We start from the raw sequence: 26,199 nt of genomic DNA on the forward strand, positions 1-26,199 counted from the left end.
TGAGGGAGCGGCTTTTCCAGTCAGCGGGTGCCAGCTGGTCATGGCGGGTGAGGAATCATTAATGGATTTGTGAGAACTGTGTGAATTTTTAACTGCTCTTGGATTATAATGATTTTAGAGAAAAAAGCAAATGGGCTGGCCTGCTGTGTAGTGAGACCAGTGGTCTGAGCTGCTGTGGCACACTGGGGCGGCGCGCCTCACTTACGGCCTCTGCAGGCCAGGGCTTTGTGCCACCAGCCCCGGAGTGAGGCCCAGAGTCTGCTGGTGTCGGGCAGATCCCCCCCACGGCTGTGACGTTTTTCACAAACAACCAAGTCCAGCGTCTCACCAAGCAGAGTAGATGGCCGCGCCTGCCTGTCGCCTGAGGTGGTCCATGCACGCATCTGGTGGTCCGGTGACACCCAGCCCACCTCTGGCCTCGGTGGTGTTCGCAGGCAGGGGCCCTGCTGCTTTTCCTTTTGTTACTAGATGTAAATATACTCCTGCTGTCCAAAGACCTAAATCTTCTTCTCTTTAATTTGCTCATCTAGTGTTTTGTTGTGCATTTACCTCTTAAAAGCCAGGTTCTGATTATTCTGGAAGATTTCCCCCATTACTGGCCGGAGGGAGGCTGCTTTTCCAGGTCTGGTCTGGTCAGTGCCCTCACTGTGCAGGCATTCCAGCACATCTGAGTGGGCGTGCACTTCACAGCTCCGTGATTTGACCAGGGGAGGGAGTGAAAACTAGCCTCCACATCCTTCCGAGATCAGCGGTCCCTCTGAGAGCATGGTGGGAAGCATTAGAGAGCAGACTGCCAGATGCCCTTGTGAATATTGTCTGTCACCCCAGAACCCTGTGGGATTGAAAACAAGTACCCTCAAGTGTACATGTACATTGGGGGTGTGTGTGTTAGTGTGCATATGTTGGCTGTGTGTGTGGTATGTGTATGTTGTGTGTGTGGTGTGTGTTAGGTGTATATGTTGGAGGTGTGTGTTGTGTGTGAGGTGTGTATATGTTGTGTGCGTGCATGTTAGGTATATATGGTGTGTGTGTGTGTGGCATGGAGCTATTAGGAGGGGAATTGGGACTAACAACATGCTGTGTGTGTGTGTGTGATTTCCAACATCATAGCTGTTCCAGGTGACATTGGGACATCGGCAGGGCCGAATGGCACAACCTGGGTCCTGCCCTTCCCTCACCAGGGATGGGCGGCTGCTCCTTGTCTCATTATACCTGCCCCTGGCTGTGTTCAAAGGGCATGCCCCAGTGCACAAGGAGACACTGGAATGTTCCCTCCCCGTGGATTTGCGTGGCCAGCTCTCTGCTTCCATAGGCCTCTTCCTAATTGTCACTTCCTGGTGTGCCTTTCCTGATCACCTCACCTGTGACGGTAGCCCGTTACTCCGCAGCCCCTCAGTCATCTGTATTTGCCCCCGTAGGACCAGAATTGTCCTCAGTTCCATCTACATAGACTGAGCTCTCTGACGGCCAGAAAGGATTGTTTGCTGTTCTGACCCAAGAGCCTAGCAGCTTCCTGGTACACGTGGGCACCAGCAGACTGTCCGGGGAATGGAGGGGGTCTTGATCATGGTCCTTTCCACCGAGTGACCCTGTGTTTCCCCCCCCCCCCCCCCCTTACTATCCCAGGAGGCTGTGAGCTCGACCTGGCCTGCTTTTTCCGGCTGATTAATGAGATGGGTGGCATGCAGCAAGTGACTGACCTCAAAAAATGGAACAAACTAGCAGACATGCTGCGTATCCCCAAAACTGCCCAGGACCGGCTGGCTAAGCTCCAGGAGGCCTACTGCCAGTACTTGCTGTCCTACGACTCCCTGTCCCCCGAGGAGCACCGGCGGCTGGAGAAGGAGGTGCTGATGGAGAAGGAGATCCTGGAGAAGCGGAAGGGACCCCTGGAGGGCCACACGGAGCACGACTACAACAAGTTCCACCCCCTGCCCCGCTTCGAGCCCAAGAACGGGCTCATCAACGGCGTGGCCCATAGGAACGGCTTTCGCAGCAAGCTCAAGGAGGTGGGCCAGGCCCAGCTCAAGACGGGCCGGCGGCGACTCTTTGCTCAGGAAAAGGAAGTGGTGAAAGAAGAGGAGGAGGACAAGGGTGTCCTCAGCGACTTCCACAAGTGTATATATAAGGTGGGACCCCTGTGTGGCTGTGAGGGAAAGGCCGTGTGGGGCCCTCAGATGCCTGGTGTGGCCTGGCAGGGGCCGTACACAGGGATGGCTTCCAGGGGTCCTGAGGCCACCAGAGCGCTTTCTCTGGGAAACGTGTTGAAGAGAAATGTCCACCACCTGTGGGGAGGCCGTGTTGCCAGGACCCAGGCCTCGGGGCACCGGGCCAGGTGCGGCGGGCCCTGCCCGCCCTTCGGGAGCCGCGAGTGTGGTCTGGGTCGCTCGTCCCCTTCAGGCCTGGACTGTCTCTCTGTCGGATGAACTGAGTGCGTGCTCAGGTGCCCCGGGACCCAGTGGCTAGGATGGAAATGCAGTTTCTCCTCTGCTCACAGTTTTGAGCCTGCCCCTTTGAGCACCCCACCTCAGCCTGGAGGATGAGAGCTGCGCATTCAGGCCGGAGGGTTCTCTTGACAGCAGTGGACCAGACCCTGTGTGGGCTGGAGTGCTGGCTTTCTTTGCCTCCATGTTTATTTTCTGCATAGCCCACTGCCCCTCCCCCTGCCCCCCAGCTCAGTGTGGCCAGTTCCTTCTGTGGAGCCCTGATAGAGCTGTCACCTCTCAGTGCATCGCACCATTAAAGCTCTGCAGAGGGAGGAGGCAGGGAGAGCCGGCAAACGGAGAAGCGCACCACGTTTTCCCAGTGCCACCAGATCTGTCCAGTGAAGCACGGTCGTGGGGGCTTTACACTGGGCAGCCCGCCTGTCTCAGCTCAGCCGCAGCGACCATGGCCTCCTGTTCAGCTGGTTCTAAAGCCAGGCTTGGGGCTGCCAACCCCCGCCCCTGTCAGGGTGGGCGGGCACCCAGGGCAGAGCTAAGAGAGACCTCTGCCAGGTTGCCTGGGCTTTGACGGGTACATGGGCCATACCCAGGAGTCCGAGTGCTGGGGTTATCACTGCCTCCAGCCATACTCCCTGAATTCCCATCGCCACCTGGAGGCGGGCCCTGGCCCGTGCCCACCCGACTAGCTCGATGAGGACTTGTGATGGCAGGTCCACCACAGACACGCAGGGAGCCTGGGACTCGGCTCAGCTGTGCCCCTGCTCTTTCTGAGTCCATGCCGGGGAGCCCCCTTCCGACCTCCCGCTGCCACGCTTCTTTTCTGCCGGGCTGTAGCCCCTGTCCTCCTGTCCGGAAAGAGGTTGTCTAGAACTTTTTCTATTATTGGACCCACAGAGGGTTTCTACTTCCTGTGTTACCTTGCAGGGACGGTGGGGGTAGGAACTGGCTGCCTGCAGTGTGCTAACGTGGCTCCTTCGATTCCACATTTTAGAAGTTTTCTGGGAAGGGAGAAGGTGGCCCATGGGCTGTAAACTCAGGAGCACTTTGGGTTGTGTTTGCTGAGTGTTTGCCCGAGAAGCCCTGCTTGACTGGAACCACTCATCAAACCCTAATCACTAAATAGCCAGCACATGAAATAAGATTTTTTACTTAAGGAGGCGAGTTTTATGAGAGTGAGTTGGATCCAAGCAAGAATTTTTCTGAAAACACGCTTGGTAAAAGGTATTTTTAGATTTCATCACAAAAATCTAAGCATAGGGCTGTGGTGCCATGATCAGAGCCGCTGGGCACTCGAGGGCCTGCGTCACCCTGGGGCCATGGACTGCACCTTGGTGCAGAATTAGATCCCTCCCAGTAGTTAGGTGTTCATTTTGTAACAAACAGGACGGCAGGAGAAGTTTGGAATTGAGCAGGGGTGTTTTCCCTGAGCTGGCACCCCATAGAGTCGCTGAACAAAGCTGAAAAGCGAACGCCAGAACCTTCTCACTGGCTGCTTCGGCTGTCCTTCCAAGGACAAGAAGACTCTGTCACGTGCTCTAGAGCTGGTGCTTTTTATGGGGCTGCTCCAGTGTCACCTCATCAGCAACCTTCCCGGCTGCCCTGCCCGCCACTCCCATCATTCTGCCCTGGGGCGGTGCGCTCGGGGCCTCTCCAGCGCCCTTGTGTGTTGAGGACTGTGTTCTCCGGGGCAGAGTGGAAGCTCCACGGGGCCAGAGGGCTTCGCTTTTCTCTCCGAGGCCCCTTGAACTAGGCCTGAGACACAACGGGTGGCTCAGTACATATTTCTGTAATCGAGCTCAGAAAAGAGTGAAAGGCTTGAATCTTACAGGCTTGTCTCTGCGCAGCACAGCATTCTGTGGAACAGGTGGGAGACAGGGTCTGACCTGGGATCTCAGAGGAGAGCAGTGAGCCGAGTGAGCGTGTCATTTTGAATGTCACTGGGGAAGGGGGCGCGGTGGGATGGTCGGCATCTAAAGGCCCTCCCTGAGGAGATGTGAGTGGGACAGCCAGGGAGTCGCCAGGTTACTTCGTCACCGCAGACCCACGAGGTTTTCACATGGTGAGGACCCCCGGGGTGTGGAAGTCGCCCTAAGTTTCTGTCTCTAAGGATCTCCAGGCTTCTCTCCTGGGTCCATCTTAGTGTTGTTAGTGCTTCATTGGCCCGCGCCCTGTGTCCTCCCCTCCCGTGGGTGAGCTGAGGGATTCTGCCTCTCTTCCCACATTGTCCCCATTTCTCCAGAAAGGGAAAGCTGCTCTGTAAAAAGAGGACCCTGGAAGTAAGTGCACTTCTTGTTTCCAATGTGCTTCTGCCATGGCCTCCTGGCACACAGCCTATGTCTTCCACATGCCAGTCTGTGTGCACCTGTAGCTACAACAGCCGTGTGTCCTCACCCCCTTTGTCGGCACTGAGGAGCCTCCTGCCTTCTCTGCTTGTATTAACTTGGGGCACAGACTGGCCCGGCTGCGGGGGGCACCGGCAGAGCCCGTGGCTGGGGCTGGCTTGGTGTGGGCTTAGGGCTCAGCTGTGTTGCTTGTGCTGGACTCTGCTGTTTTTGTTTTCTTTCCAGGGAAGGTCTGTTTCTCTAACAACGTTTTATCGAACAGCCAGAAACATCATGAACATGTGTTTCAGCAAGGAGCCCGCACCGGCTGAAATCGAGGTGAGCAGGGCTCGTCCTGACCAAGTGGTGCCCCCACCCCTTTCGCCTGAGAAAACCTGAGGGGTTGACTGTCTTCTGTGTACTGGGGCAGCCAGCAGTTTTAACTCCAGTTAATCTAAACTTCTTCAGAGTCAAAAAAAAAAACAAAAACAAAAACGTGGAATGAAGGGAGTGAGACTCCCAGCTTGTCCCTGACTTACCCCGACCAGAGGCTGAGAGACACCGGCCAGGGGTGGGCCGGGCGTCCCCCCAGCTGGCTGCCTCTGCTGCCCTCTGTGTGTCTGTTATGCAGGGGAATGTTTGGAATTCCCTGAAACCGTAGTGGTGCTGTTCTCCTGCCCTGTTTTATTAGCGGGATTGGCAGATGGCCATTATTATGCTTCTGCCAACTCTGTTTTTGGAGTTAGTGCGAGGTTGGAAAGATAGTGAGCGCCTCTGTGCCCAGACCAATTAGGGGGAGTTTTGTGTGAGGCGCTCCAGGACAGAGACCAGATCTTTTCATTTACCTCCGCTTGGCCAGGGCCCAGCCGAGTGTGTGAACTTGCAGACGCGGGCACTGGCAGGCCCTCGGCAGCACCAGGTCCTGTCAGGGAGAGAAGGCAAACTCCTGTGGCTGGTTGAGGGCAGCTGTGGGCCTGGAGCAGGCTCTGTCAGCTGCAGCCTGTCTGTCTGGTGTCTAACCGAGACCACGCCTTGTGTTCCTGGGGGCGGGGCTGGGGCCACCTCTTCTGGGTAAAGGCCAGGTTGACCACTAGGGGGCCCATTTGACCAGGTTTCCCCGGAAGTGGGACTGCCAGTCTGTCGCTGTCAGAAGCACGGCAGGTTCCACCTGGGTGTTGGGGCCTAGTTTCCCAGACTGGTGAATTCAGCGTTCTCCTTCGCCACTGCTGGCATTCCTTGTGGGCCTGGTCTCAGCTGCTGCGCACTAGCTGCCCGGGCTCCATGCTGGGGCGGGGGGGGGGGGGAGGCGGGGGCGGCGGGGGCAGCGGGGGCGGCCTTTGAGCGCCACACCGCGGCTGGGCTGGGCTGGGCTGGTCTGACTCCGCCCTGTCTCCCGCGGAGGGCACATTCCACCAACTACAGAGTCAGGTGGCCCTGATCCCGGGACACGTGTGGCCGTCCCAGCGGCTTCCGGAGTGCCCGCGGCATCTGTGTTAGAGGCGTCAGAGAAAAGAACGAGGCTTTTTGGAAAAAGAGGCCTTCGTCGCACAATACCCATCCTGGCGGGCGTCCCTGAAGGTGCAGGGTTCGCACCATCCACAGCACAAGGAAAGCTTAGCTTGTTTTTTTTTTCTTCTTCGAGCTTCCTTCTCTCTGAGAGTCCAGCTTTTGCTTTAGCGGTTACATAACATTTAAACACAAAGGGAAGATTTGCTAAAATCCAAGCTTTTTGTCTAAGGCTGTCTTAACTTCTGGGTACTTCAAAGAAGGCAGGGCCTTCCTCTCGGCTGAGGCCAGTGCTCAGCTGCCGGGGCGGCCCTCCCTCAGCCGGTGTCCTTTCCTCTTCGCACCTTTGTCGTCCGCCAGCAGTCGCTGTTGGCCTGGTGCACGGGTGGCAGGGCTGGGACTGTCACCAGTCCCCTCTACCGGACTGTTGCTTCCTTACGTTCGAGGAAATCTGCTTAAGGCATTCAGGCCTTCAGTGATGCTGAGTTTATTCTTGGCCCGGGGCCTCTGAGCCCTCCCGGCCGGCCCCTCTCTGTGGAAGGCGCAGGGTGCGTGGGCACCAGTGTGCTGTCGCCAGTGGCACTTCTCTGGGCCGACTTGGACTTGGTGACACCAAGTAGTTCCTGGTTAGGCTTCTTCCTTGAAAGGTGGGTCCAGCTTAGTGGGCTTTGCTAAGATTGGGAAGGTGAAGCTGTGTTTCTGGAATGATAATCGAGAACAAAATGAAACAGTGCCTCTGCGTGTGGAGAGTTGCCTCAAGGTAAGCTGGGCACACCTGCCTGCCTGTTAGGGAGCCGCGTTCCTGACCCACTCTCTGCCCCGTATGTGTTTAGGCTGCAGTCACCAGGCCACCTGGAAAGGTTTTTAAAAGGGCGTCTGATTCAGTGGTGTGGGCTGCAGGCTGTACGTGGATTTTATTCCCCAGAGGGTCCTCATGTGCAGCCAGGGCCGCCGGCCTGGACGAGGTCAGGATGGGTGTCCGGGGAGGTGTGCGAGGCACGTGTCTGTCAGGGGGCTGGAGCTGAGGGTGTATCCAGTTCATTCCAAGGACCATAGTGACACGTCTTCAGCCTCCTCCTTACCATTGCATTCTCTACCCCCTTTTCATGTAAATGGCTTTTCAATTGTGATCACCTTGAAATTGGCCATCTTAACCATTTTTAACTGTGCAGTTCAGTGGTGTGAGATGGGTGCAAGCATCTCCCCTCCCTCTCCAAAATGCCGCTTACCCTGCCCACTGAGACTGCACCCTCGGCAGTGCACCCCGACCGGTGCCCCCCGCCCCTGCCACCCTGCCTTCAGTGTCTGTGACTCGTACTGGTCCTGCTCACGTAAGTGGGACTGGTACAGTATTTGTCCTTGTGTGCCTGGTGCATCTCACAGGGCCCTACATCTTCAGGGCTCGTCCCTGTTGTAGTGCGAACGGTAGCCGAGGCACGGACAGTCCACCTTTGGCTCATCCATTGATCTCTCGATGGACACGACTGTGTTTGATTTCAGCTGCTGTAAATGGCAGTGCCGTGACTATGGGTGACTGTGGGCGTGCGGACGAGGTGCCTGAGTCCCGCGCTCAGCGCTGGGCTCCGCCTGCAGAGGGCCGCAGCCGCCTCTGCCCCGCTCACGCCCTCTTGGAGGCGGTTCTGTGAGGGCCTTGTCCTTGTGCAGTGCCTCAGTATCCCCACGCTGTTAGGTTGAGCTGGGCCTTGTGCTCAGGTTCAGTGAGTGGCCTGACTGTCCTCGCCTCTCCCCACAGCAAGAGTACTGGCGGTTAGTGGAAGAGAAGGACTGCCACGTGGCGGTGCACTGTGGCAAGGTGGACACGAACACTCACGGCAGCGGGTTCCCGGTGGGAAAATCGGAACCCTTTTCAAGGTAAAGTCGGATTCTGCTGTGCACACTACACTGGGGGCTACGTGGCATCCCTCCCTGCCAGTGTGTGATGCCCCTCTTCCTTCCTCGGCAGGCATGGATGGAACCTCACCGTCCTCCCCAATAACACAGGGTCCATCCTGCGTCACCTCGGTGCTGTCCCTGGTAAGTCTGACACGGCTGCTGTCTTAGGGCTGAGAGGTTCCCCCCCGGGCAGGTTGAAGAACGAGTGTCCCCTCACCTGGACTGCAGCCAGGCAGTTCCTTTTAACTGGCTGGAAAGGGATAGGGAATTAGGTGTAGAGCAGATATAGTAAAGGCATTGATTAGTAGGAAAGAGAAATAGAATTGTAATTGAATTCCCTAAATATGTGGAAAGGTGAACAAATCACAGCACCTAGAAGCTGGGCAGGTGCTTAGTGGCCAACCTCTCACCTTTAAATTGGTACATTTTCAAATCGGAAGCCCTGACTCCTTCAGACTGCTGTAAGCTCCTGAATGATACATTGTGTGCAGATATTTGGGAAAGCTGGGCATCCTCGGGGCCGGGGCACTGAAGGCTGGGACCCTGCACACCCAGGTGGAGGCGTTTGGTTATTCTTGGCCTGGTCAGACACAGGCTGTGTGCTTCTGCCTCCGGCACAGCAGCGAAGGTTTGGCACCTCTGTTCTCAGCCTTGGGGGACAGCCCAGGGCTGCTGTGCTGACAGCAGTCATCACAGTCACGTTCCCTGGGGCACCTTGCTGCCGCCTTAAGAAGTAAGATGCTTTATGTTACTGTTTGTAACAGTGTCCATTGCCCTGGCTTCGCTTGTGTGTAGTAAGTAAGCAGGAAAGAGCAAGTAGCTTCTTTTCACTGGATTTTGTCTCTCTGGTTTTGAATCCCATTTCTTTCTTTCTCTTCTTATTTGGGGAGAAGAAAGCAATTTTTGATGGCTGTTACTCAGAGACATGGTGCTGTGCTTCAGAATGCCATATTCTTTCTCTCTGTTTCAGGAGTGACAATTCCCTGGCTAAATATTGGCATGGTCTTTTCTACCTCATGCTGGTCTCGAGACCAAAACCACCTTCCCTACATTGACTACTTACACACTGGTGCTGACTGCATTTGGTGAGTAGGCCTGCCCGGGGGTGCCCGGGGGTGTGGGCGCAGCGGGGGGCTTCACAGCGTCTCACCCAGGCTGGCAGCTTTGACAACTTGCTTTTCTGAGTGTGTCCCAGGGTTCCCTGTCGGAGCCTCTCCGTGTGGGATTTCCTGCTTTCACTGGAGGGCTTGGAGGTGGTGGAGAAGATATAATTTGCTCTGGTGATGAGTATCTTTTCTTGTGCTTATATGCTGTGTATGCTATTTATTTATTTATTTATTTATTTAATTTATTTATTTTGGGGGGGTCAATTGCCTGCTTATATTTAATTTTTCTTCTAGGGTATTATTTTTTGTTGTTGATTTCCAAGCATTTGTTCCGTATCAGGGCTAAGAAGCAGGAGGGGTGTTGACTGGTGGTGGTGACCACGCCGTCAGCTGTCTCACCCTCTCTGGCCTCACGAGTTGCCGGGTGCAGTGTCTCCCAACCCCCAAAGGTTGTGGGCAGTAGGTTTTGTGGGAAATGGGGTCCTTGCTGTGTCCAGCAGCACTAGTCTCCCCTGCACTCGTATATGTGTTTTGTGGGGAGCGCTCTGCTATGGCACCTACCTGTGAGCCGTCCCATCCAACCAGACCTGGCCCGTGGCTGGTACTTTGGGTCCTTTGTTGATGGGGGCAGGTGGGAAAATACTGTAAATAATCAGCTGTCTTGTCCTCTGACAGTCTGCTGGCTTTGCACTCATTCTACACTGTGTGTATTGTCCTGAAGGGGTGATTAGGCGTTCTTTGTTAAAATAAACAAACTCTTAGCAGTTGTGCTCTGAGGAGCCAGCATCTGCAGCAGCCTCCTTATGCCGCCCCACCTGCAGCAGCCACCTCCCGTGAGGAGTGGTTGGCGCTTAAGCGGCAGGACCTGTGTGATCCGGATGGAAGCCTGTGTGGGGAGGGAGGTGGCTGTCAGCACCCCGAGGTTGGTCTGTGAGTGGCTGCTGGCCTGTGGAGGCTGACCGTGGCCTAGGGGCAGAGTACATGCAGACCGTGCAGCCGAGAGAAGACAGTGGTTGGTTCTTGTTCAGGGCAGAGTGGCTGCTTGGACTTGGGGAGAGTGTGTGGCTCCCTCCTTCCTGCAGCCACTGTGCCCTCCTTGCTGTTCCCCATGGAGAAGCGCCTGTGGCAGTGCTGGGTGTGGTGTGGGGCTCATGGAGCCCCACCAGGCCTGCGACCTGCGCCAGCACCCCCGAGACCCCGAGAGCCTTGGTTTCTCCCTCTGAAACTGGTGTGATGGGGCCGTGGCCAGGAGGGCGCCGAGGTGAAATAATGTTGAATCACAGGTAGGGAAATGGAGGGTCGGGCTTTCTGAGGACCGATCCCTGCACCTCGTGGATGGCAAATAAACAGGAGGCTGGGATGTGATCAGAGAACTTTATGGTTGTGGGTTTCCTTAAAACATGTGATTTAGGTCAGAAACCCCAGGTTTAAATCACAAACCAGCAACGGAATATGTTGGAATTGAAATAACGTAAGCATTGTAAAAACCACTTCAGTGCGGCAGCTGAAACTAGGACTTAGCCTCCAAGCGAAAGATTTCATCACAGACACCTCAGTGCGGCCACGGGCGGGCAGGCGGCCTGTGGGGAGGCGCAGGCGTGGAGCTGGGCCTGACGGCCGGACACGCTGTCAGGAGCGACTAGAGAAGTGCAGTGTCATGACCCCACCAGAGCTGCGGTCCTTGATCTGGTCGTCACCGGTGGTCAGTGGCTTCCTGTGCTGTGGCATCCCAAAGTCCTGTCGGGAACCTGTCGGGTCGGTGTCGCCAGAGTGTCCACTTTGCATGTGTCCTCCTGGTCAGCCCTCTGGCACATCAGCAATAATTCCCCCACTCCCCAGGATTGAAGGAAGGCTCCAGATTTCTCTGTCAGTTAAGTTCTGTCTGTATCTTCACCCTTTCCCCCCATCACCTTCCCTGTTGGCTCCTCAGTCCAGCTAGAGGTCCTCACAGTTCAGAGCCTCACCCTGCAGCTGCCTCCTCTGTCCGGCTCCCATCAGCTGTTCAGTTTGTTTGACACAGGCCCGCGTGGGTCTGGTTGTCCTGTGTGCTTTGCCAGCTGACACGGGGCTGGCTGGGTTCCAGCACAGGCGGCGGCCTCAGTGGAGCAGGCCTGCACGCCCTGGGTGCACCCCGCTCTCATTTCCTAGCTTCACAGCAGCAGCGTCAGCCTGAGTGCTGCCTGGACTCCCTGTCCCAGCTTTCTCTATTCCGGGAACTGAGGGGTTCTTTCACCTTTGTGGGTCACCGCAGCCCTGGGACCAGGGAGGCCAAGCTGGGCCAGGCCCTCATGCGGTGGTCTGGGCTAGAGACCCAGGGCCCCGTGCATTCCAGCACCAAGTCCCAGCCCTGCAGCACCTCCTGCTGTAGAGCCCTGTCAAATGCGTACTCGGTGATGAGACCACAGCCTTGGAGCACTCATGAGAGGCTAATTGAGTCTGCAGATGTATCTGGATCTGATTTATATGGGGTTTCAAACATCTGTTTTTGGTTGGAAGGCTTTTTGGCTCATGTATAGGTCAGATCTGCATAAAAGATGAGCGTGAGGTTTGGCTCCTCTGGGCGGAAGCGGCCATGTTGCCCTGGGAGTGCGGTGGACTTGGGCCTGGGCACCTCGGTACAGGTCGCTGAGCTGGGATGCCTCCTCCATCCCAGGGCCGAGTCCCTCCTCCATGTTTGTCTCTCCTCCACGTTTGTCTCTCCTCTGCTGCACCTGAGGCTGCTTCCCAGGCCTGGGTTTGGCATTTCTCCCAGGGAGGGTACAGGGTGGGCCCAGCACGTGCCTCCCAGGCACAGGGTCTTGGTCAAGTCTCTGCTTCTGCCTTGTCTCCTGACCCTCAGGTATTGCATTCCTGCTGAGGAGGAGAGCAAGCTCGAGGACGTGGTCCACACCCTGCTACAAGCCAACGGGACCCCAGGGCTGCAGATGCTGGAGAGCAACGTCATGGTACGTACAGCTCCCACCCGGCACGGGGAGGGTCAGAGCTGTTCTACAGTCATGTCTTGGGTGACCGGCCTTTTGGAGGCAAAGAGGACAACCCCATATGCGTCTGTTTCAGGGCTCGCTTTGTGCACAGACACTGGGGTGTCCGGCGAGGTGGGGTCTGTTGGTGCCGCCATTCCCATCTGCTGGGCACCTGGATGACTGGACCTTAGCCTTAAGGGTTGGGCACAAAGGCTTCGCAGCCCATTCTCAGAAAGTTGAGTTCCTGGGAGTCTTTCTAGCCTTGAGCTGTGTCCCTCATGCCTGAGCTCAGGCCATTGTTGACACCTACCTGAGTCTCCTGTGTCTGCTGGGCCCCTGGTCTGGCTCAGAGAAGCTGAGCAGCAGCCCCTCGGGGCGGTGGGGGGGCGGGGCAGGTTCAAAGGGCCCCAGGCTTGTACCCCTGTGGTTCAGCCTGGCTCTGGAGATAGCCCAGTGGCCCTCCCAGATTTGGGAATTTGTCCCACTCCCACCCTTGGTGGTGCTGGGCTGGGCAGGAACGCCTCTGGTGTAGTGTGAAAGGCTGTGTCCTCACAGTGGCCAGGCATCTTGCGGGCTCTGTTGGGCCAATACCAGTTTAGCTCTTCCTTCCTGTTGTTTCAGGAATTAGACATCTTTCTTTAAAGGAGAAACAAAAAAATCTTCACTAACAAACCTAATCTGTCTTCTCATGAGCAGGCCCTTCTTAACTCCTGACACCCACCTGGAGGGCAGGTGTGCACGACAACACACCTGCTGTGGGCGAGGCTGGCACTCGGGCCTCCACAGAAGGGGCTGCGGCAGCAGGGCTGGGGCAGTGGGGGCGGGAGACTGACTGAGCGCAGTCCCTCGGGGAGTGTGTCTCAGCTCTGGCCTGCCTCCCCAGATCTCCCCGGAGGTGCTGTGCAGAGAGGGCATCAAGGTGCACAGGACCGTGCAGCAGAGCGGCCAGTTCGTCGTCTGCTTCCCAGGATCCTTTGTGTCCAAAGTGTGCTGCGGCTATAGCGTCTCTGAGACCGTGCACTTTGCCACCACCCAGTGGACAAGCATGGGCTTCGAGACGGCCAAGGTAGGCAGGCAAGCCCTCGGCACTGCCCACCACAGGGCATGCATGTACACATGCAGACACACAGACATGTGCCTGTCCCCTTTTAGATATGTTTAATTTCAGAGAATGCCTTTGAAACCTCTAGGGGGTGGCTGAGATGTTTTCTTAGGAAAAGACCTCTTAGGGGTTTATTTGTATCAAGAAAGATTTTGAGTCCCATTGTGGACCCACTGCGACACTGGACGGACTGCACAGGTGGCACCTACAGAAGATACTTCAAATGGGTAGAAATTCTCCACCACTTTCAGGTTGCAGCCCCTGCCTTGTGGCTGGTGGCTGGTGCCTTTTTCACAGGCAGACAAGATCATGGTACGATTTTCAGCTGCTTTGAGACCAGACTCGGATAGTGTCCCCTGCCCAGTAAAGAAAAGCTTTGGCAGTTGCTTAGGGATGAAAATCTACCCTGAGGGAATGATGGCTTCTTTCAGGAGATGAAGCGTCGCCATATAGCCAAGCCATTTTCCATGGAGAAGTTACTCTATCAGATTGCACAAGCAGAAGCAAAAAAGGAAAACGGCCCCACTCTCAGCACCATCTCGGCCCTTCTGGATGAGCTCAGGTAATGCAGACCCTGGACTCCCGAGGCGGCCGCGGCCAGGGCAGGCTGCTGGGGGGCGGGGGGCTGGAATGGCAGGGCCCCCTTGGTGCTTGGCCAGATGGGTGGAACTCTGTGTGTGTTTCTTTTTTTTTTTTTTTTTAATTTAAATTTCCCTTCCTGTCTTTGAGTTTTGATGTTTGGAATCAGAATTTCCTGACATGCTGATGCAAAGGTTATCACTCTGTGGAGTGACCAGGAGGCAGGCTCTGACACCTTAGCACCTCTGATCGTAGTAGTGTGTTGCCCGGGAAGAGATGGTGGCCGCAACCTCGTTTCTAGAGGTTGGGGACGGGTACAGAGAGGCCCACGGAGCCCCCACGCGGCTTTCTCGCCAACCTGCTTGTGTTGTGTATGTGAGATGCCGCTGGGCAGCCCGCATCAGCTGCAGCAGACAGGGCCTGAGTGTGGCTGCCGGTCCCAGGTTGGGGCCCTCACCCGGCTTCCACCCACGGTGACCGAAGGAGCTCTCCTGCGGCTGAAGCAGATAAGGGCAGAAACTGAGGAGAAGTGTGATTGTTTGCTTGGCTTCCTGTGTAACCCTCTTCTCTTTTCCCACCATGTCGCTTCGGGAGAGAGATTCGGTAGTGCTGACGCACAGCACACGGATTTCGACTCGTGCTGGTCCAACCTTTGATGACGATACCAGCAAATAGTTTGTTACGTCCATTCTTGGCTCAGAGTGAAGGGGCAGGGCCCCCGTAGGTAGCAGAGAGGGGGTTTGCCACGTGCCCCCTGTACGCTGTGCTCAGCATTTGCGTTAACCATAGGCAGAGCCCAGTCATCAGAGGAGCCTTGGAAGTTGGGGGGTGCCTGACCTTTTCACTAAAGAACATGAGTCCCCAATTGGGGGTCTTGGGAAGGTGAGCACCTATGTCTCACTGTCCCTCCCCTGATAGGCCAGTGCACTTGGCTTGGCGGGTAGTTGGCTGGGGCGCGGCATGTTCCTGCGAGGGTGAGGGGACCCGGCCAGGCTGTTGTGCTCGGCCTGCTAAGGGTGGCTCCCGTGTTGTGTCTGGACAGGGATACGGAGCTGCGGCAGCGGAGGCAGCTGTTCGAGGCGGGCCTCCACTCCTCTGCCCGCTATGGCAGCCACGACAGCAGCAGCGCCGTGGCGGATGGGAAGAAAAAGCCTCGAAAGTGGCTGCAGTTAGAGACCTCGGAGAGGAGGTGTCAGATCTGCCAGCACTTGTGCTACCTGTCCATGGTGAGCCTGCCGCCTGTCCCCCACCCCCACCCAGGAGAGGGCAATGTCCACTCCAGGAGGACCTGCTGCAGACCTTGGCCAGGTCTCTGACCTCCGGAGGTCAGGCGCTGCATCCGCAGCACTTGGGTCTCAGAGACGGAGAGCGGACACCCAGTGCGGGGTGGGCTGTGCTCTGCCTGCCCTCCCCCCACAGGGTCTCTGCTCATTGCAGCTACTCGTTCACAGGAGGTGGGCGTGGGCCTCCCTCCCCACCCCTCCCTGTCACCAGGCGTCCCCTGGTGAGGGGCCAGGCTACCCACACACTACTGCCCGAGTTGACGTGGGGCTCTCTCTGACCTTGGCTCTTCCCTTCTGGCTTCCCTTCGGATCTCATTGCCCCTCGGGGCCCTGAAATCTGTCTTCAGTTAAAACTTATATTTCTCCTCAGCGACACTCTCCTGTCTCCCTGTCTCTGCTTAGAGTTGCCTCTCTGGCTGCCCTTCTTTCTGGTTTGCTGCTCAGTGCCCTGAGGGGCTTAACACAGCTAGGCTCCTCGGGCTGCTCGCCACCTCAGCCTCACCTGTGGGCCATGTGTGTGCTGCCCCATCCCAGGCTGGAGGCCCTGGGAAAACCTGGGTGAGGGGGCAGCTCTGGACAGCAGGGCTGGTGAGGCCCTCACCTCTGCTCTTCAGCTCTTCTCTCACCTCCTACTGGGCAACTGCTCTGCAGAGAAGATGGAGCACTCAGCCACTCCTGGTTGAGTGAGGTGCTTTTTGTGACACCTGGGAGGTCAGAGAAGTCAAAGAAGGGGAGAAACTGCTCTGTTTGTCGGGGCAGCCATAGCAAATACCACAGACAAGCTCCAACCGTGACACTTAATGTCATCCCAGCGCCAGAGGCTGGAAGTCCAGGATCGAGGCATCAGCAGGGTTGGTTCCTCTGAGGGCTGTCTGCTCCTTGGTTTGTAGATGCTGTCTCCTGGTGTGCTCACCTGGTCCTCCCCCTGTGCGTGTCTGTGTGCCAGTCTCTCCCTACAGGGACAAGTCACATTGGACTAGACACCACATGCACGCCCTCATTTTACCTTAAGCACCTCTCACGAGGCCCCGTCTACCTGTGGTGGGCATGCACGTGTGGCAGGTAGTCCTGGTCCACCTGTGGATCAGGGTGGGGTGTACAGTTCAGTCCATAACGACCACTCCTCTTCTATTTAATCTTTCTTTGCCCAAATACTTTTTAAGATATAACTGAGAACCATGCAGTCTTTTAAGAGTCATACGCATTTCTCCAGATTTGTAAACATCACTCCTAAAGCCTGCATAGTTGTGTTCATTTCTCTGCTCCAGCATGGATTATAATGATGAGTGCATTGTTCCGGTGAGTGTAAGTGACCCCGTCATGACCTCCACAGGTGGCACTGGTCCCTCCCCCTGGGCTCCGAGCATCACACCCCTTAGGCTTATTTGCGGGCTTTTAGAAAGCTGTGCCTTGAGAGCTGTCACGGGGCATTTATTACCAGCCTGAATACTATTTTATAGAGCATACATCCTACATGCACAGGTAATATTGAGGTTTTATTTATATTTACAATTTTCACTGCTTGGGTTCCTAATAAGCTTGAGCATTTGTGTTTATTGTTCCACACTTCTGTCCATCCCTGTCTCTAGCCTCAAGTATCTTTAAGAGGTGACGTGTTTCTGCCCATGTGTCACTTCCTTATTTCTTCAGCTTGTGTTCTTGTCCTTACTTAGAAACACTGAAGCCAGGAATCCTAGATCTTTCCCCTAAATATGTAAAGGCCTGGGAACCTCTTGCACCTTGTGGCCTAAGGAAGCATTTCCTTTTTTTTTTTTCCTTTCTTTTTTTAAATTTTTAAACACAGAATGAGAACAGAAGTCAGGGTGGGGGGTGAGAACACCCAAAAGCAGCTGTCCTTTCTCCCTGCCCCTCAGTGTGGCTGCGCCCATGCCGAGTGTCTGTGGAGGGTCAGGCCTGTCCACGTGCTGCCCGCACATGCTCCGCGTGGCCTTGGGGCCAGGCCCGTGCGCTCACACAGCAGCCGGAGGCTCTGGGGTGCTGGCAGGAGGGCCCGTCTGGGTGGCAGAAGAGTTCGGACAGAGGCAGGTGTCCCTAGTGGGCTGCGCGCAGAGCTTCCACATTACCAGCTGGACTGACTGAGCCGCTGATGTGTCTTGGGTGTGTGCCTGCTCCGGATCCGTTCCGACCCCTTCTGTGCCAGGGTAGCTTTTGAACAAGTCTCAGAACCTGAGAGCTCATAAACAAGCATCAGTACTTCATCGCACATTCACCAGCCTAACAGCACTTAGAAACTTCCACAGGAAATGCTGCCAAAATCTGGAGGGGACCGGAGGCCACCCTCAGGTGCAATTTGGAGACAGTCAGTTATTCATTTGCTAGTTGAAGATCTTGTTCCAGGTGACTTTTTTGTTTGTTTTCATTCGGTTGCGGTAGTTTTGAGTCATGGGCACTCCCTAGCTTGGGTAACAGGTGTCAAGGACAGGCCTTCCCTCATTGTCCTGGGACCTCTGGTCGCCCCTCCCGGTGACCCGTTCCCTGGGCAGCTGTGTTTTGATCACCATTAGAACCTCAGGAGTGTGTCTGCCTTGCAGGTCGTCCAGGAGAACGAAAACGTGGTGTTCTGCCTGGAGTGTGCTCTGCGCCACGTGGAGAAGCAGAAGTCCTGCCGAGGACTGAAGTTGATGTACCGCTATGATGAGGTCAGTCCCTGGCCCTTGGGCGGGGGAGGGGGCCCTGGTCCGTGCAGCCTCTGGGGCCTGGAATTCTGAGTGCCCAGGCAGCACAGGCCTCTGCACGGGATGCCCGCTGTGTTACCTGCCTTCGTTTTCTGTAGGGACAAGTGGGCCTTGTCCAAACTTGCCAAAGGCCAAGTGCATCCAGCCTGCTGCAGGTGCTTTTTGGCCAGACAGAGCCTGGCCTGTGGGAAAGGAGCTGTGTGCCTCAAGGTGGGGGAATGGCGAGGCTCAGTCTGATCTGGGGAAACCCATGTACTTTCACAAACTTGTTTCATTCTAGTTTTCTCCTCTGTTTCCTGTGGCTCTGTAAGTGAGCCCTGCCCACATCCCCTCTGTGGGTAGGGCTGCAGCTCTGTACGCCTCTGAGCCCTGAAAGCTTCTCAGTCAGCATTTCTGGGTACCAGGACATCAGTTTACGAGGGATTTGCTGTCAGGACCTGGTGCTTGGTATCCCCAGGGCCACACTGTCTGGCCACGCTGAGAAAATGGGAGACTGTGTTGTTATTTATTTTACAGCCAGGGCCCAGGTCCAGAGTGACAGTGGGCTGCCTGTGCACGTCCATTGCAGGACTAACCCAGACTGGTAGTGACTGGTCCCCATGCTGATTCAGGGAGAATGAGGGCCTCTCCTTCCTCCCCCTGGGCTGTGAGCCGTCTGGACTTGGGATGGGCTGAGTACACAGCTGTGGCTGCTTCGAGGGCCTTAAAACCAGGTCTGTCGGGAGTCCAGCAGGGCCAGGGCCAGAGGAGCCCTCCTGCCTGTAGCCCTGCGGATCTCAGACATGAGGTAATGAGTCAGTCTAATCTCTCCTAACAGCTGACCGCATCTGTGCACCTCCCTGGAGTATTTAGCTAATAGGGCTTGGAAGCAAGTTTCTGCCCCGAAGTTTTGTTGTAGGTCAGGTTCCTGGTGAGGAGAAAGAGTCTTCCATTTACCTTCACACCCTGTCCATGCTTGCTGTGATACCTGACATGGTACCCATGTCCTCACACATAAAATGGCCATTACAACCTGCAGCACTCTGCCAGGGCAGGGTGCAAGGGTGGGTGTGTGGTCGTGCGTTAGCAGAAACAGCACCTTCTGTCTCCTCACGGAAAAGCTTCGAACAGCACCTTGGCATTTTTTATCTTCTCAGGAATCATTACATAATTTCAAAACATGCAGCAAGCATCAGCTGGCCTGCTGGCCAGTCGCTAAGTTCCAGGCGGGGCCATGTAGCAAGGTTATGGCACGTGAGGCTGGAGCAGGTCTTGAAGCTCCCTCAGGCTCCACGCCTGGCAGGGAATTGCATCCAGCACGGACTAGGTTCTCTGCCTTCACACAAAGGCCTCAGCTAAAATAGGGAGCCTCTCTCTCACATTCAGCATCCAGTTCTCTAAATCCCATTGGTGCCAACTTCCGAGTAAATCCCAGGCCCAGCCTGTTCTCACCACTGCCAGTGCTTCTGCCCTCATTTAAGGAGCCTCCCCTTAGTCTCGGGATGTGTCTCCCTCCATTCCTCTCTGGTTCCTGGTTCTTGTGCTTCAGGCATCTTTACTGAGATCCCCCTCTGAGGCCCTTCCTGTGCCATTTGGTTGATCTCCACAGACCTTGTCTGCCCATGGATGAGACGAGGATGTGCAGAGGGCACTGCAGGCAGCACCCCTGCAGCCAGGCTCTTACCTTTGGGAGCAGCAAGCTGTGTATCCCTCTGTTTGCTCTTTGCCCTCTGCTTCCAAGCTGCTGTGCAGTTGCCTTTTTAGATGTGAATGGAAGCTTCCTGGAACACGGGCCCTACCCCACAGAGGACACCTTTCGCTTCCTGACAGACCCAGACCCATCATGGGGATCCCCTCTCAGACTGCCACGGGGACCAGGTCACCTGACCTGGCTGGCCTACTGCTGCACACACAGCAGCCTGGGGCCCTTCCACAGGCCCTTGCCCACTGTCTTCAGAAGCATGGTCCTTGCCACCAGTGTCTACAGTGGCTGCAAACTGTGTGCAGGGCACAACCTGTGCCACAGCAGGTGCCACCCTGAGCCTCCCTCCTGCTCCACTGCAAGATCCCAGGAGGTCAGCCCTGAGGAAGGTGACCACATCCAGCCAGGACACAGCCAGGTGCCCAGGCAGGACTCTGCAGCGGATGGGGCACATGTGGGAGCTGCCGCCGTGGGTCAGATTTGGTGTAAGCCTTTGGCTAAGTTGTAAGATTGGGAAGTTGAAAGTAGATCTCTGCATCCTTTTTTTTCAAGAGCATGTGCAGCAAAGGCAGTAACCACTTTGCCCTCCCTCCTTCACTTTAACAGCAAATGTCAGAACAGTTAAAAATAACCCCTGGTGTCTGAGTAAGAACAGCTCCCTGGTGACTGGCAGAGTGCAGCCAGTGGCAGTTGGAGCCTCTCCAAGGTGATTTCGAAGCTCTGTAGGATGTGGGTCTGTTTCCGCCTCCTGCCGATTCTGTAGCAAGGTGTTCTGATGTGACCAGACTCCTGGAAGTAGAATCACATATGTAGGTAGGTCTGTCAGTCTGAAGCTTAGCCGTCAGTACTTGGAAGCCTCCTGCTTGGCCAGTGGCCTGGTTATTTTAGTAAATGAAAATCTGCAAGTCCATTCCGGGAGTTAAACTGTGCTTTCTTTTAAATTGGGGAATTTCTAGCTCTGGTTTGGATTTCAGAAATGACTTCATGCAGCACACTCTTGTCCTGAGCCCCAGAGTGCCCAGCAAACAAATCCCCCATGTCCGGGCCCTTGGGTCACATGGGTGAAGGCAGAATGTCCCCTTCTGACTGCAGAGTGAGGTCTTCGTGCTGTTGAGGTGGCTTTAGTCGCATATAACTGGGTTTTAGAGAAGCTCATGTATTTATTCCTTACTGGCACGTTTATCGTTAAGTGTTTAAGCAGCCACAGAGATTGTATTTAACAGATGGACAGTCTTGCCCCTTCCTGGGGCATCCTTAACTTACTTTCGGGACACCTTGCACTCTTAGTCCACATGGTTCCCTCCACCCCCAGCCCAGAGCAGGCTCCATGAAATCTATGTCAGAGCTACATGCCATTTTGATATTTTCCCGTGATTTCTTTTAAAACTGGGTAATTCTTACGTCCGAGTTACAAATGTATTTTTGATACCAACAGATAAATGGTTCTCTCGTGTGAACTGCAGGAGTGCAGGTTGTGTCTGCCATCGCCCCTTCAGAGAGGAGGAGGGAGTCATGGAACTATTTCTAGACAAGTGTTCCCACTCGTTTGTGAGACCAGGTGGAATTGGGCTTGAGTGTCAGCCTGGAAACGTGTTGAGAGCGTTGAGGACCTGAGGCCTCGAGCCCACGGGTCTTTTCTCATAAATGCTCGCTGTGGAGGCGGTGAGCTGAGTCCTCCCCTTTGTAGGTGAGGGCCCAGGGTGGCAGCTGGCTGACCTCTTTCAACGGGGGCGCTCACAGAGGTTCCTGGTGGGCAGCCCAGCGATGCGTCTAGCAGTCTGTGTCTGGCTACACAGTGAGGGAATTTGTACCTCAGGTGAATGAATAGACCCAGGATGGGATGCAGCTCGTAGGAAACAAAATTAATTGTAGTTAGAGGACTCAGTGTATTTCAGGGCTTTAGCTCATTAGTTGGTCTAAACCTTGCAGCCACCAGGAGGTGCTGTTAGGCTTCCTGGCCATTTGGATGGGGAACTGGAGGTTAGGAGATCGTGATGCGGGAGGTTCTCTGTGCACCTCGCCCTGCACTACACTGGCTTTCAGGTGAGAGGTGGCAGTGGTTTGTCCCTAAAAAGGACAGCATTTTACTGTAGGTGCCCAGTTAGGGGCCATGTTCTCATGAAGTATTCTAACTTGTTCCCAAGTCCACTGCATCTCATGTCGAATCAGAGAGATTTCCAAAGTCTGTCCCAGCTCCCCAGAAACACATTCCCTGGGCACTGCTCAGAAGTCTCCGTTTTGCTGGGATCTGGTGAGGATGGCTGGTAGCCCTGCATGCTGACCAGCTCGGCTCTCCAAGGTCCTCGGGGCAGTTCTGGGGTCTGTGCCCTTCTTGTTTGTTAATTCTTTGTCTTCCTTTCAACCCAAAACAGGAACAAATCATCAGCCTGGTCAATCAGATCTGTGGGAAAGTATCTGGTAAGAATGGCAGCATTGAGAACTGTCTCAGTAAACCTACACCAAAAAGGGGACCCCGCAAGAGAGCGACGGTGGACGTGCCGCCCTCCCGGCTCTCATCCTGCAGCTCCTCCAGAAGTGCTGCGAGCTCATCGTGAGGCTGCCAACACCGCGGTCGACTGAGATCTATTTTTTTGTAATTATTATATTCTAGTTTGGAGTACTTGCTGTAGGATACAAGCTGTCTTTGCACTAGCTCTAAAGAAGATTTTCTTCTGGTTTTAGAGAACTAATTTTGTTTTAGCATTAAACTGTTGAACTTTTTTTTGTACTTAGAATACCTAGATACTGCAGTCAGATTTTTGAAACTGCCGTATATTCACTGTTTTAAAACCCTTAAGGGGCTGTATTAATTTGTATCGCCCCTGTGGCTGATAAAAGCCTTTTTGTTTGATTTTTCTTTGTAACTGTTGGGGAAAAAAGGCTTTTTAACCCATTTTTTGAAGAGGGTGAAGTTTGGAGAACAAATTTTAAAACCATCAGTCATGGGAGCAGATTTTTCTAGAGAGGAAAAGGGATAGGAGACACACACACACACACACACACACACACACACACACGAAACTTGAAAAGAAATGGCTTTACTTTGGCTGTCTTTTCTTCTGTCATGTGCAAGATGAGTTTGTGATTTTCAAAACCGGAGAACCCCATCTTGTTTCTTCGGGCGGTTGCGGCAGCTGAAGGCGGACGTTGTTTCCTAACCATAGGCAAAGTGAGGAGGTCTGAGTGACGAGGTTCTCTGTACCAGCACATCACTATGCATCTGTTTAAGGACAAAGGAGAAGAGAGAGAAGAAAAAGCCTGCCTGCCTTGGAGGGGTCACGTGCGGAAACCTGTGCCTGATTTCATTAGGAAATCCATTCTGTTATTTTTTGGTGCTGTTGGCTACTTTATCAAAAAACCCTTCAATAGCATCCTTAAGGGGAAAAAAAGGAATAAAAGTGATTGAAGCCGTAAGTGCTTCTCTGTCATAGACGTGCAATCTTTCTAACATTCCATCTTCACCTCACTGCTTGTCGTTTCACACCTTCACAAGTCAGCATTAATCTTTTAAATTTGTTTCGTTTATGATCACATTTAGAGCCACTAGGAGGTCTGCAGTTCTTTTTGAATGTGAAAATGCATTTGCGCTCATCTTGTCTATTTTTCTCTTCATGTTGTAACAAAAAGGAAAAAAAAAAGAAAAAAAAAAGCCCATCCTTTTGTACATATGCCTGTAAATTGTTTTAAATACTTGAGCCTTTTTCTCAGTGGGGGTGGGGAGGGGGGTGAGGAGACAAGATGAAGAAAAGCCTTACATTTCAGTTTCTTCATCGGTTGGATTGGATGCTTACAGGGTTTTTCTTGTAACATTTATAAGTGCTGCTTACATCACTGAACAACAACAAAAAAATAATAATGGAGTAGCTGTTGCCCTTCTCCGGTTGTGTGTACAGTATGTGTGGAATAAAGAAGGGAAACTGTTTTCACAAGCTGTTCTTTGTTTCATAATTGGATTCATCGATCCCGTAGCTACCCATATTGCACTGAGCTTGCCAGTGGGACTGTCAGGAGCGTTCTGTGATCCACTTTGTTGGTTGTTGTTGCAGAAGACTGAACTGTTTTGGAATATTTAACAATGACATAAACAGAGTCAAGTGTTTTCCAATGTGGTTGTCCGGTTTTTATGGCCTTGCTGTGTACTTTCCCTCTTTTTGACAGTAAACTTCTGCCTATGGCTTACAGTTTGACATTTAATTTATTAGCGCTGCTCTGCACTCCTCCCTTGGGAGGGAAGACTTCATGTTGTTTATTGCCAGTTTTTGTTTACTTTTCAGGTTTGTACTACAAGGTTTAATAATAAAAACAAAGTTTTTTGGATATTTGTCTGTGGAAGATGAGTGAGTGAAATGAGCAATTTCTTTTCCAGTGTATGGACAGAGGGTGCGAGTCTCCACGTACCGCCCCCCGCCCCCCATCCCAGCCAGGGAGCTGCACAGACAACATGTTTTGATCTTTCTCACTTTCCATGTGGTGGTTTGAATCCCCTTCAAGCAAAACCAAATGCCTACTGTTTGCCCTCTTATTTTCTGTGGGGCCCACTGGGGTCCAGCTAGTGGCCCTTCTCCACAGGAAGCAACACTGTGAGAGCCAGCTGGGCTGGGACCTCCCCACCTGTAGCTGCCCCTCGGCTGGGCTGGGTAGGGCTTTCCTCCCCTGCTCTGAGTGGAGGGGGAATCTGCCGCCTCTCCCCCTAGGAGCTGGGCTGTGAGGAGCACTGAGGGAAAATCCCATCTCTGTGGGACCCGTTCCTTGTCAGGGGTGAGAAGGGCGTATTGATTTGCTGCTTTTCATTTCCTTTGGGCCCAGATGTGTGTTCCAGAGTTAAAGTAGGGGTTACTTGAACTGTTAATAATTCTGTAAAAATCAGATGAGAACCCAACTTTTATTAGAGCTGAGTGTGTCTACAGTTCTGTTTTAGAGGAAGCAGAATTTTCTGTCTGCGAAGGGCTTTTTCTTCAGTGTTGAACTGATGAGGTGGCTACACTTTGAGGTCCAGCTCTGCCCCATGTGGGGTGGGGAGTAGAGAGGGGAGTGAGAAGATGAGATGAAGAAAAGCCTTACATTTCTTGGCCTGCTGGACCGAGCTGCCCTCCTGCATGCTAAAGCCTGGAGGGCGTGTGTGTTTAGAAGCTTTTCTGAACAAACGGGCCATGCACTCTCTCAGTTTAAAGTCTTTGAACTTTATTGTTAGCTCTTCTGGCAGTCAGTTTCTCCCAAATCACTGGCAACTGTGTGAAAACTAAGAGTCTCCATCAAACCACCTGCCTTCACCGAGGGGTTCTGTGCACAGCTGAGTCTTCCTTCAAAGGTGCCCAGAGAACGTGGTGCCGGGTTTAGGAGTCACTGTCATCGGTGTGTAAAGTGGCAAGGGCCGTGTCCACCTCAACTCCCTCCTCATCAGACTGAACGACAGGGGACTCCCCACCTTCACCAGGGTCCTGGGTGGCTGGGTCAGTGCAGGCAGAGTATGAGGAAGGTGACTGGGCTCGCAATTCAGAGGGATTTGCAACCTGAAGAGTGATTTCATTCTGACCAGTACTTGATTCCAGCTCTGAAAAATAGCAGAAAAATTGTGATAAAAGTATGACAATTAAGACTGCCACTGGAGATGGTAATGTGAACTCACACTGATAAAAAGGATGTCAGGTTTTTGCTGTGGTGAGCTGGGGGCTGTAGGTTGCCCAGTAAGTGCAGAACAGCCCCCAGACCAGGCTAAGCTGGGGCGTGCCCAGGCGTGGCGGGGGCCCTGGGCCGACGACCTGCCGCCTGTGATGGATGGGAGGCGCCTGCTCCCTTCCCGCTGCATCCCGTGGAACCCTGCGCTGAAGGCCCTGGGACACACACTGCATTTCTTTGGGGAGCAGTCCGTGGAATCATCATAATCTAGACTGATTTTCTTTATATCTCTTTGAAGGAATTAAAAGAAAGTAATACTAAGAGAAAAACTCATCTTTTAGTATTTCTCCAATTTCATGGGGAATAAGTTCTTCAAGGAATCAAAACCATATGCAGATGGTGGAGTCACTGTTACAAAATCTCCCAACTCTGGGAAAGGGGCCGGCAGCTCCCCTTCCCAGCTGCAGTGTCCCACCCGCCTTGGGACAGCACACTCTCCCAGACCTGCTGGGAGAAGGGAGCCGACAGGTTGGAAACAAGACAAACTGGCAAGACCTCTCAGGGGCTTGCCTCTGAGGAAGTGGGACCTGTGGTGATGGCTACGCTGCCAGAGGGGTCACGGTGCTGCTGGAGGCCTGCGCTTTGCCTCTCCCTTGTACGTATGTGGAAAAACTCCAAAGCCGCCTTTATAAAGATGTTTATATATGAAGACTCACCTGGAAGGTCTGGTCTGAAATTTAAAATGAAGTGAGCCCAGGTATAGGTGTGGAGTCTCAGTGAATGTTTGCTGAAGGGATGTGAAAGTTTAGGGAGGCATTAAATGAAGGTTCCCACAGGGTTGCACCAAAGTTTTAAAATATAAACCAAATGCTGAACACACACCTTGGCCTTGCCCAGAACAAAGATAGACAGCTGCTTAATGAAGGGGCAAGAGTTTAAAGACAATGAATATATGCTCAGACCAGCACCAGGTGTGTGAGCCACACAGGACAGCTCCCAGCTTCCCCTA

General features: G+C 54.0%; 2 protein-coding genes across 4 annotated transcripts in view; one reads left to right on the forward strand and one right to left on the reverse strand.

Moving 5' to 3' along the window:
• Nucleotides 1-23,891, forward strand: part of JARID2 (jumonji and AT-rich interaction domain containing 2) — a 254,412-nt gene extending 230,521 nt beyond the window's left edge. For all 3 annotated transcript variants that reach the window (XM_045847204.1, XM_045847206.1, XM_045847205.1), the window contains 11 exons: nt 1,627-2,129; nt 5,012-5,104; nt 8,025-8,143; nt 8,235-8,305; nt 9,135-9,249; nt 12,110-12,215; nt 13,117-13,299; nt 13,767-13,897; nt 14,957-15,140; nt 17,750-17,857; nt 21,947-23,891. In XM_045847204.1, coding sequence (XP_045703160.1) covers nt 1,627-2,129; nt 5,012-5,104; nt 8,025-8,143; nt 8,235-8,305; nt 9,135-9,249; nt 12,110-12,215; nt 13,117-13,299; nt 13,767-13,897; nt 14,957-15,140; nt 17,750-17,857; nt 21,947-22,129 — 1,796 coding nt within the window. In that variant the 3' untranslated portion in view covers nt 22,130-23,891. The remainder of the gene's footprint in view (nt 1-1,626; nt 2,130-5,011; nt 5,105-8,024; nt 8,144-8,234; nt 8,306-9,134; nt 9,250-12,109; nt 12,216-13,116; nt 13,300-13,766; nt 13,898-14,956; nt 15,141-17,749; nt 17,858-21,946) is intronic.
• An 847-nt stretch (nt 23,892-24,738) lies between these two features.
• The window catches only part of DTNBP1 (dystrobrevin binding protein 1), a 183,951-nt gene continuing 182,490 nt past the window's right edge, over nt 24,739-26,199 (reverse strand). The window contains exon 10 of the mRNA XM_045847207.1: nt 24,739-25,125. Coding sequence (XP_045703163.1) covers nt 24,908-25,125 — 218 coding nt within the window. The 3' untranslated portion in view covers nt 24,739-24,907. The remainder of the gene's footprint in view (nt 25,126-26,199) is intronic.

This window comes from Phyllostomus hastatus, unplaced genomic scaffold (genome assembly GCF_019186645.2).
Source record: "Phyllostomus hastatus isolate PE091 unplaced genomic scaffold, TTU_PhHast_1.1 phas_contig_524, whole genome shotgun sequence".
NCBI classification, from domain to species: domain Eukaryota; kingdom Metazoa; phylum Chordata; class Mammalia; order Chiroptera; family Phyllostomidae; genus Phyllostomus; species Phyllostomus hastatus.